The sequence below is a fragment of the Coregonus lavaretus genome (genome assembly GCF_964263955.1).
Source record: "Coregonus lavaretus genome assembly, chromosome: 34".
Classification (NCBI taxonomy): domain Eukaryota; kingdom Metazoa; phylum Chordata; class Actinopteri; order Salmoniformes; family Salmonidae; genus Coregonus; species Coregonus lavaretus.
The window spans coordinates 10,432,202-10,442,679 of record NC_140021.1 but is presented as its reverse complement, the minus strand read 5'-3'; the positions used below and the strand labels follow the sequence as shown (position 1 = coordinate 10,442,679).

At 44.1% G+C, this 10,478-nt stretch overlaps 1 protein-coding gene across 3 annotated transcripts; it reads right to left on the bottom strand.

The window, feature by feature from the left end:
* Positions 1-204: 204 nt before the first annotated feature.
* LOC311109136 (armadillo repeat-containing protein 1-like) lies at positions 205-10,063 on the bottom strand. Of its 3 annotated transcripts, none has more exons than XM_084151955.1 (7): positions 9,897-10,063; positions 8,734-8,942; positions 7,895-7,986; positions 4,387-4,579; positions 3,675-3,791; positions 3,471-3,545; positions 205-2,445 (listed from the first exon to the last, which is right to left on the bottom strand). In XM_084151955.1, the coding sequence occupies exons 2-7, from the start codon at positions 8,893-8,895 to the stop codon at positions 2,251-2,253; spliced, it is 834 nt and encodes a 277-aa protein (XP_084008081.1). In that variant the 5' UTR covers positions 8,896-8,942; positions 9,897-10,063; the 3' UTR covers positions 205-2,250. The 3 variants fall into 3 exon arrangements, with proteins under 3 accessions (XP_084008081.1, XP_084008082.1, XP_084008083.1); XM_084151956.1 differs by lacking the exon at positions 9,897-10,063 and adding an exon at positions 9,783-9,837; XM_084151957.1 differs by lacking the exon at positions 9,897-10,063 and adding an exon at positions 9,508-9,643.
* Between the last annotated feature and the right edge of the window lie 415 nt (positions 10,064-10,478).

Sequence of the window (10,478 nt, the reverse complement as noted above, 5' to 3'; positions counted from 1 at the left end):
ACTATGGCCATGGTAGATGACTGCGTGCCTAGGCCAAAGTCTTACTCTTCCTATGGGGATTGTCAGGTTTCAGAAATGCTATGACAATGGCATAACTCAATGCACACATAACATGCCAAGTGTGGCCCTTTTCTGGATAACTCATGAAATGCAAGTTCCCCACCCACACACACATCACACCACTGATAACACAGACGCAAACAATTTACATTTTAAAGTTATTTTTAATATTCTTTGCCTTAATCGTGAATTGGGAATAAACCGTTTTCAGATCTGCAATACATTATATTACATTAGACAGCAGATACACACTGTACATGAGAAGCTGCTGCTACATGATTCTGTCAGCCATCCTGATGGAGTGACTATTAAACAATAGTCACACACATCTTCATTCTTGTGCGTTTTATTTCATGTGTTTTTTTATTTTCTTATTTAACTCTGCATCGTTGATTAAGGGCTTGTAAGTAAGCAGTTCACTGTAAGGTCTACCCCTGTTGTATTCGGCGCAGGTGACAAATTAACATTTGATTTGACGAGAGATTTAAACCGAAACAAAAAAATATAGTGTTCAAGTATTTGATATACAGTACAAGCGGTGCAACTTATAATAAAATTTACTTTACATGGCGCAACTTAAATCATGACTGATTCTGTGCATGTTAAACCAAAAAAGGAAGACGAAGGATGAAATAGAATAGTGATGATTTCTCAACTTCATCCTACGACTTGTTGTTCGTAAGCACTACTACTACATAGTTTTGATGTCTTCACAATTTTTCTACAATGTAAATCATTTTTAAAATAAAGAAAAACCCTTGAATGAGTAGGTGTGTCCAAACTCTTCACTGGTAGTGTATATAAAAGTGTAATATTAGGATGCAAACTCAAAATGTAATACATTTAAACTCTATATCTGAGCTGGGCCTCCAGAAGGATAACTATAGTCTGGTCAGCACTTCCTTTACACAATGCATGTCAATCCCACTTAAATCAGATGCAAATCAGATGAGATCATAATTCAGCTGGAAAAGGATTACAGGCATGAAAGGGTTCCTCAAAAGAAAAGAAAAAAAGTCAATCCAAAGACTAATCTATGCAAGAACCTAATATTGAACGTCAATGTTTCAGTCATAGCCTCTTGATAAAAAGGTATTATCTACATTTAACATTTCTGTTGCATCTTTCAACAACAAAGTAAAATGGAGACAAAGAATAACTGTTCAACAGAAGAAAAACATGATTTCTTCCTGAAATAAGGACTGAGATTAACATATTATGATTAATGTTACTAGGAAACCAGGCACCATTTACCAGAGGGTGGTGCGGTCTGCCCAACCATCACCGGGGGCTCACTGCCTGCCCTAGAAGACACCTAGAGCAGCCGATGTCACAGGAAGGCCAAAACGATCATCAAGAACATCAACCACCCGAGCAATGGCCTGTTCACCCCATTACCATCCAGAAGGCGAGGTCAGTACAGGTTTTGAGAGAAGTTAAAATTGACAAATAAATAGCAATACATGGCAGTGAAGAGTCCAAAAGGCACACAACAAAGGATAGAGACGTAAACATGATGAAGACAAGGCAGCGAGCAAGATCGGCACAAACAACAATTATTGCAGCATGCTTTAAAAAGCCCCACGCGGGGGAATGAAAATTGAATTAGGGATTATCAAATTGGCAAACAGAAAGAAAAAGGGTGAAAAAACCTTATGAAAAGAAAGATGAGGAAAAGAAGAGCGAGAGCCAAAAACACTCCTGTATCCACAAGCACAGCGTCATACAATGCAATCGCTCAAACTCAGAAGACGATGCAGCACCATGCATTCCACAATGCAATTTGGTTTCAAATAGGTTATGGACCCATCAGGCGTCAGAGAAAACTACTTCTCTAAAGGAAAATAAGAGATGTAAGCTGATTCTGAAGTCCTCTGTCTCTGGCTTATGAGGTAAATAACATGTAGAGATTGACTGAGTGTATTTAGTGTGCAGCGCGTTCAGCCTGCGGTACAGTAGCTAGCATGTTCTTAGCTAATTTTGTCTTATAAACAATGAAAGATTATTGCAGGTTGCACTTGGCAGTCCAGCGCTCCTTGTACACTGAGCAGAGTGGTACTCTGTGTGGCTGCTGAGAGGGACTAGAGAGCAGTGTAGAAAGTCTGGAGGAAGTAGGCAGGGCTAAGGTGACCGTCGGGTGGTGGTTAGTGGGTTTGGGGTTGTGACGATGGGGACTGACACAGGAAGTGGTCACCAGTAGAAGGAGCGGGACAGGAAGTTGGCGGCGGTGCCGAGCCAGCCCGCGCCGTCTGTGATGGAGCCAACGCGCGTCACGGCCTTGTCCTGCTCCTGAGACGGGCTTTCCTCCTCGGGGAGGTAGTCTGGGATGTCCACGTTGTGCTCCACCACCACCGCCTCTGCACCCTCCTGGAATGGGAGCATCAGCTGGGGGGGGGGGGGGGGGGGGGGGAGAAAGACAACAAGGAATAGTTCAGAATCCCTGCCTAGTGGCAAACTGCTTTGATAAAAATGTATTAAATAGTGCAGACAACAAAACCAAGATCAGGCAACCTCAAGCTTCTCAACCTCTCCAGTGCCATGTCTGAAACATAAGTGAACCAGCTCTGCTCCCTGCTGGACAGCAGTGGAACAGCAGCTACCCCAGTCTACCATCATAGTGACCAGGGGGAGGGGAGCAGTGGTCTAGTCTACTTTAACAACTTCTGTTGGGTCACTGTCTCCTCAGATGTATTCCTTGTGTTACCATTTTTTAAAATCCTATTATCATCATTATGTATTATTTTATTGTATTCTGCATTGTTGGGAAGGGCCCGTAAGTAAGCGTTTCACTGTTAGTCTACACCTGTTGTTACCAAGCATGTGACAAATAACATTTGATGGGGGTAAGGGTTTGATGGGGGTTGGGTTTCCCATAGATACATGGTGTCGTGACACACTGCTCCCAGGGCATGCTGGGATTGGTCATGTGACTAGGCGGTGAGTAACGCCCTCAGGGCAGAGAGATATGACCAGCTAACGGTGTCACTCCAAATAACTACCATCCCCAGCAGACAGAGACACAGAAGCATCTCCAACAATATGGGTTGGCAAAGAGCTCTACAATACCTACTCCCACTGGGTGTGGACCTTTTGAGTTAGAGAATGAACCACAGCACCCTAATATAACCCACAACAAAGACTTGCCCTGTCAGGTAAGAGGGCCGGTCACGATTTAAATTTACCTTTTTCAGCCTGGTTTTAATCAATTATTTGACAGTTATTTAGCTTGGCCTTTAAACAATGGTTTCACTATTATTTTACACATGTTTTTTTGTTCATCTCTTATTGCCTTCAGGTTACATTTTTTCATCTCGTTCATTTTACTATGAAGTGTTGCGATTTCAAATGCACTTTAAATAAAGTTTAGTTTGATTTGAGTACTATCCCTCCCCCTCCCTCCCTCTACTCACCTCTCCTCCATCCTCTCCCTTCAGCACCTGTGAAGCCTTCATCACCTTGGTGGAGTTGATCGCCGTGCCCAGTGCCTGAGGAACACAAAGATGGGGGGTCTTGGTATAACAGATTTGTAACCAAAATAACTGATGTTTTAAACTCTTCTTCTCTGCCCAGAGTGCAGTGTTTAATGGATGGGGCGCCTGTGCGTTCAGACTCACCTCAGCCTTGATGTCAGAGCGGATCCTGACCACACATCGCTTCACAGCCATCTGGAAGGTGAAGCTGATCACCCCTCGGATCTTCAACAGGGCCTCCTCACAGAGACTTCTACGAGTCTGAGAGATGGAGGGAGAAACAAACCAATGAGAGGAGTAAAGCTAATTTAGCTCAATATTGACCTTCTATTCAGATGAAGAGATTTCATGTTCATTTACAGCAGCAACATAACAATCAACATGACATTTCAAAAGAGCTCATCTCTCATTGTCCTGTGTGTGTCGAGATATGAGTTGTGTGTCACTGAGTCTGTCGTTCTGTCTGTCTAGTGTAATGTGATCTGGCGCTGGTGCAGCTCTCCTGTGGTGTAGTGCTCAGGTCTGATCTCAACACCCTGCTGTTCAATGGCTGACATTTACAACACTGACCTACACCACCTGACAACCTGCGTTAACGCTGTGGTCACCATGACAACAGAGCGACAATATGCCTGTCTCAGGGGTTCTAGTGGTGGTGACAAATCGACTGTGTTAGCCTATCACAATAAAGAAGTCTGAGATTTGATTCCTCACCCGTTTTGCTCCCAGTGAGACACATTAAGGTCAGAAGTCATGGAGCAAGAAACCAGTTGGGAATCAAGCCTGAATTTTTGGTTTGGCAAACTGCTCTCGTCAGTTGTGATTGTACAAGGTGGAGACAACACCATCCACTCACTGAGTCGTCCAGGCCATCGATGTGCAGCACCACAGTCTTGGCCCTCTTGTTGGTGGAGCCCAGGAAGAAGTGGGCCTTGCGTCTGCAGGAGGCGGCCTCAGCCTCAGCCTGCTCTGCCTCATCATTACCAGCTGCCTGCAGAATCTCATATATCTCAGACGCCAGCAGCTTGGTCTCTCCAGGGGAGGTGCTCCTGAGGGAGGGAGGGTGGGGGGGTGAAGGAGAATAGAGGGCGGGGAGAAAGAGCAAGAGGTTTAGTATCAAACATTTCCTTTTCAAATCATTTTGTGGACAGTTCTCTCAGCAAACAAAGGCATACTTGCTGTTGTTAGCGATGTTTTTTATAATTTTTTTAAACCTTGACTTCTTCTTCATGTCAAGTCCTCTCCTCAAATCCAGACAAGGGCAAGATGGTACCAATGAATCCAAGTCAAAAAGGAAGTGGACACAAACAGTGTAAAAAGTATCCATGTCTACTCTGTCTCTATGTGCAACACGACAACGGCGGTCTCCATTACAGTTAGGTGTCCTGTCCTCTGGACCTGTCTATGTCTCTCTCAGAGCCGACTGGACTGAGTGGTTGATATTTCTAAAGGTCGTCGCTCTGCCAGACAAACTGCACGGTAAGAGAGCTGTTCAGCTGCATGGGGGGGGGGTCACCTAAGCCTACAGAGAGCCACTGTGACAGGCCTGTCACCACCTAACCTTTCCACTGTATAAATAGACAGCCCTGTTGAAGGAGGAATTACCACACTACAATCATAAAATGGCCATACATTCACAAAGGTCTCTGTTCGTCTAATAATTAGGCTATACTGTTAATGAAAGCATTAGAAGTCTTCTTATTCAACAGAGAACATCAGACAGATCAACATTGAAACAGAGAGATTGATCAGTAAATATGTTAGCATGTTAGCTTGGCTAAGTGCAATGCCTCCTTTGCAAAGAGCATGGCTAGGCTCTAGAGCAGGAATCATCAGCTAGATTCAGCCAAGGGATGATTTCTTCTTGAGCGAATGCTCGGAGGCTGGAACATATTACAAATAATTTGTAGACTGCAAATTAACCGCAAGAAGCCCAAACAGATATAATATTTGACTTAAACATAATATCTCTCTTCTAAAATGGATTAAATAAAAAATGCTCATCAATCTACACACAATACCCCATAATGACAAAGCAAAAACAGGTTTTTAGAAATGTTTGCAAACTATTCTTTTTTTTTTTTACGTACATAATTATTAAGTATTCAGACCCTTTGCGATGAGACTCTAAATTGAGCTCAGGTGCATCCTGTTTCCCTTGATATGTTTCTACAACTTGGAGTCCACCTGTTGTAAATTCAATTGATTGGACATGATTTGGAAAGGCACACACCTGTCTACATAAGGTCCCAGAGTTGACAGTGCATGTCAGAGCAAAAACCAAGCCATGAGGTGGAAGGAATTGTCCGTTGAGCTCAGAGACAGGATTGTGTCGAAGTACAGATCTGGGGAACGGTGCCAAAAAATTTCTGCAGCATTGAAGGTCCCCAAGAACACAGTGGCCTCCATCATTCTTAAATGGAAGAAGTTTGGAACCAATCAAGCATCACGTCTGGAGGAAACCTGGCACCATCCCTACGGTGAAGCATTGTGGTGGCAGCATCATGCTGGGGGGGATGTTTTTCAGTTGCAGGGACTGGGAGACTAGTCAGGATCGAGGGAAAGATGAACGGAGCAAAGTACAGAGATCCTTGATGAAAACCTGCTCCAGAGCGCTCAGGACCTCAGACAGGGGCGAAGGTTCACCTTCCAACAAGACAACGACCCTAAGCACACAGCCAAGACAACGCAGGAGTGGCTTCGGGACAAGTCTCTGAATGTCCTTAAGTGGCCCAGCCAGAGCCCGGACTTGAACCCGATCGAACATCTCTGGAGAGACCTGAAAATACCTGCGCAGCGATGCTCCCCATCCAACCTGACAGAGCTTGAGAGGATCTGCAGAGAAGAATGGGAGAAACTCCCCAAATACAACTGTGTGCCAAGCTTGTAGCGTCATACCCAAGAAGACTTGAGGCTGTAAACGCTGCCAAAAGGTGCTTCAACAAAGTACTGAGTAAAGGGTCTGAATACTTATGTATTTTATTAGCAAACATTTCTAAAAACCTGTTTTTGCTTTGTTATTATGGGTTATTGTGTGTAGATTGATGGGGGGGGGGGAAACAATTTAATCAATTTTAGAATAAGGCTGTAACGTAACAAAATGTGGACAAAGTAAAGGGGTCTGAATACTTTCCGAATGCATTGTCCTCCTGTGTGAATGGACTGGACAACACTCCAACAAGCTACATGTATCAGTACCAATTTTCATTAGAGGACTCGAAACAGCTTTAAAATCAAATGAATCCCCACACAGTGTGTAACAGCAGAGCCTTGGGACTGGACTGACGTTAACACCAACATAGTGAAACTTCGCTAGCCTGTCCCCCCTTAAGTCTTGTGTTCACACTCTCTCCAGCCATGAACGACCTCTACCCAAAGTCAGGGTGTGTGGAATGGGAGCCGGTGTGACCACAGGGCCCTTCTTGACAGGGCCTGTCACTAGCTGAAGTGGCTGGCTGGTTAGCTCCAGGTCCAGTCGCACAGAGAGTTGGGCCCTAGGAGAAGATCATACAGCCTGGTATGGGCCTGCCAACCGCTGGCACATTTCTATCTTAGTGCCAGTGATAAGCAGCAGTCATAACGCCAAACACCCTCCAGATACTCTCACTAGGAGAGGGAGCACCCAACAACCCTATCTGGAGCATCAAACACCTCTGAAGACTAGAGAGCCCCCTCTCGGTGACCACAATGTGTCGGCCATTTTGATTTAGCAAGGTACCCCAAGGTGGCTCATTCATCTCCTCTCCTCCCCCCTATAACTCATCCCCAGGTCGTTGCTATAAAAGAGAATATGTTCTCCGTCAACTTAACTGATAAAATAAGGGTCAATAAATAAAAACAGAGGGCTTCCTGAATAATAAAGGGTATATAGTAAGGGTAAATTAAATGGTAAATGTTTTAAGCCTGACTAAATGGCATTCAATGGACATGAACATGTATTTATTTGAAGAGACAGACGCAGTGATGAAAGTGTAGACTTAGCTGCTCAGCCCGACATAACAGTCCTCAAGAGAAATACCTGGCAACCCTAACAATGTTCAGCATTTAACAAAAACCAGTGAAGACAGTGACTAGATTAATTGTGATATTTAAAAAAACAAGTGGCAGGTTGCATTAAATCCCTCAACGTGCGGAAACAGCAAATTAATTGTTTACAGGCCCACTTTCATTCAGGATTAATCAAATTCATCCTTACATGTCAACCTTAGACAACCTTCCTGTCCAGAACATTTGCAAACATGCACATATTGCCTGCTGAAAACAAGAGAAATACTAGGATCAGGTTTTAAGTGAAAAGTGCACAGTACGCTTCCGCGTGCGTGTCTGTCTGCTCATTCCGATGCAGTAGCGATGACGGAACTTACTTCTGAATGACATTCTGCAGACTCAGCATCATGCCCAGCTCTCCCTTCATCTTCTCTCTGTTGGTCCGACATTCTGCCAGGTAGCGCACCGCCTGGAAGGACAAGGGAAACCATTACCGCATAAACTGACCTAGCGCTATCACCATCTTTGGTTTTGTGTCTGTGTGAAAGTGTGCAGTGTGTCCCCTAGGATTTTTTTCAGTAGTGGTGGCAAGGTTAGCGGTTGCTGTTGCAGGGGGGCATTGCTACTAGCCGGGGGGGGGGGGGGGGGGGGGGGGTTGTTGAAACTCAGACAGGCAAAGACGCATACACACAAACACGCACCATAAACGGCTAAGCAGCCAACCAGCCACTTACGCACAGTGAGAGCTAGTATTTTGTGTGTGTGTGTTTTGCATAACCAATGCAAACACGCAATAAGTACAGTGTCCAGGTCACCACTAAATAACAACTATTATATAAACCACTCAGATGCGTGTGTGCATTCTTGGAGATGTGCCCGAGAACACTGACCTTCGCACCATCACTCTAACCTGTCCTGACAGCACTGTAAAGCAGGGGGGGGCACATGACAAGAACACACAAACCAGCTCACTTTTAGAGCCCCTCTTGAGAGGACAGCTACATAACCTGTGTAAATAAACTCCTCAGACTGAGACTTGTTATCATGAGCAGTACGAGAATATGTGCACACTGCTTATAAAATGACTTACCGCACACTGCATGGTACACTCAAGATTAGCCTAAATCTTTCTTCCCTGTTCCAATTCCTTTTGATCAAAGGCTCAGTTCACATTTCTGCATAACAGGATGGCCAAATGGTGGTGGATGAGCCTTACCAATAATGCTGAGTAGACGACCTGAGGGTTGGGGTGGTCCAGAAAGAGGATGAGACCTGGTAAGCAGCCGTTGTCCTGTACTATGGCCCGTCTGTTGAGGGGGTCAGCTGCGAGGTCTCGTAGCTGGTTCACCACAGTCAGCGCATCCAACTCCCCACTCATGGTGCCTTCTCTCCCAGTGCCATGCACATCAAACCAGCCTCTTTACACTGTGTGTATAATAGGATCAAGTCAGATTTAGCTGTACAGTACCCAACATATTCATTACAATGGCATCTATTTCAGTGACAACAGTCTCTAATGCTTTTGTGGCACACTCACTGCATGACCAAACCAACCAATTGAAAAGACACTGGCAATAAGAAATGATGTATCAATCAATACTGCAATCAGTATGAACATCAGATTGTGATTTGTGAAAAACAATCAATTTGACAGGTCACATGAAAAGCAACACCATTATTCTCTTTGTGTGTATGCCTACTAACACAACTATGTTAAAGCTCGTTTAAAAAAAATGCTAGTTAGTTACTTTATTCGGACACTTGGCTGAAACATGTAGTGACACATGATAACACAGGTTTAAAGCAATGTAATGACATGGTACAGTTAACGTTACATTAGCAGGCTGTTCTGAAATGGCCCAGTCCATGGTGCAGGTTTTAGACGTGCATAGCAAATAAGGCTCGTTATGGAGGTTATAACTACAACAAAAGCCCAACTTAACCTAACGGACCAAAACAAACATCGAGCTTTTTCTTTACTGATAATTACCCAGGTGTTATTCTGAACAACCAGTCGCACTACTCCGTGCAAACGAAACAGCGTGGCAAGCAAGATCAATAGCTAAAACCAATAGCTAGCTAGCAAACAACAGAGCTAGTTAGCTGGTTAGCGGTCTAGCTAACCAATGTAGCTAGCTAGCTTGTCATTGCCTTTTTTTTTTTTTACTCGTTCGCAAGCTAATTGAATGAATGGGTGAAGGTGAAGGGCCCTCCATGTTTATAATCAGAACTGCAAGAATTCCTAACGTTAGCTGGCTACTTCACCTTGCTGCAGCATTGATTGTTGTCCACGCATAACCTCTGAAAACACGCCCAGGACAACCAGAAACACATTACTCTCTGGGCTACAGTAGCTAGTTAGTATTAGCAGAGTATTACCTTTTCTCCAAGTGATCTCCCCTTATTTTAATTGTACAATGACAGCGATTGAGTTAAAATGAAACCGTGAAATAAAGCTGTTTCGGTCATGCAATTTCGTCAAATAGCTAACGTTAGCTAGCTAACGGGTTCATTTTACGAGTCATCGCGGCCTCTGTTTGGAGACAGCTAATTGGACAGTTCCGTTGTGACTGCCAAGACGAAGAGCCATTCAGAGCTCAGTTTTTTTTCTGTCAGACAGGACACTAGGGCCAAAGATGTTTATAACTAACCCAAGATAGACCAGAAGCCTGTCGTTTCCAATTGGAGCAAATTAATCATAGTGGCCAGAACAAGGAAATAGGTGGGCAGAGCCAAGCACGAGCTATACAGAGCCTATTGGCACGTTCTAGCATGTGTTGCAACCAGGCCTCAGAGCATTTCGTATTATTCTATACGTAAATCTGCTGTCACGCAATTTAAATCAAAACATATCAAATGTTATTGGTCACATACACGTGTTTAGCAGATTTTATTGCAGGTGTAGCGAAATGCTTGTGTTACCAGCCCCGACAGTGCAGTAATATCTAACAAGTAATATCT

Excerpts from the sequence above, each read along its gene's own strand:
- LOC311109136 (XM_084151955.1), bottom strand. The coding sequence starts at position 8,895 with ATGAGTGGGGAGTTGGATGCGCTGACTGTGGTGAACCAGCTACGAGAC. Across the intron at positions 7,987-8,733 it reads TCGTCTACTCAGCATTATTG|GCGGTGCGCTACCTGGCAGA; the intron begins GTAAGGCTCATC and ends TTGTCCTTCCAG. Across the intron at positions 2,446-3,470 it reads AGGGAGAGGATGGAGGAGAG|CTGATGCTCCCATTCCAGGA; the intron begins GTGAGTAGAGGG and ends CCCCCCCCCCAG.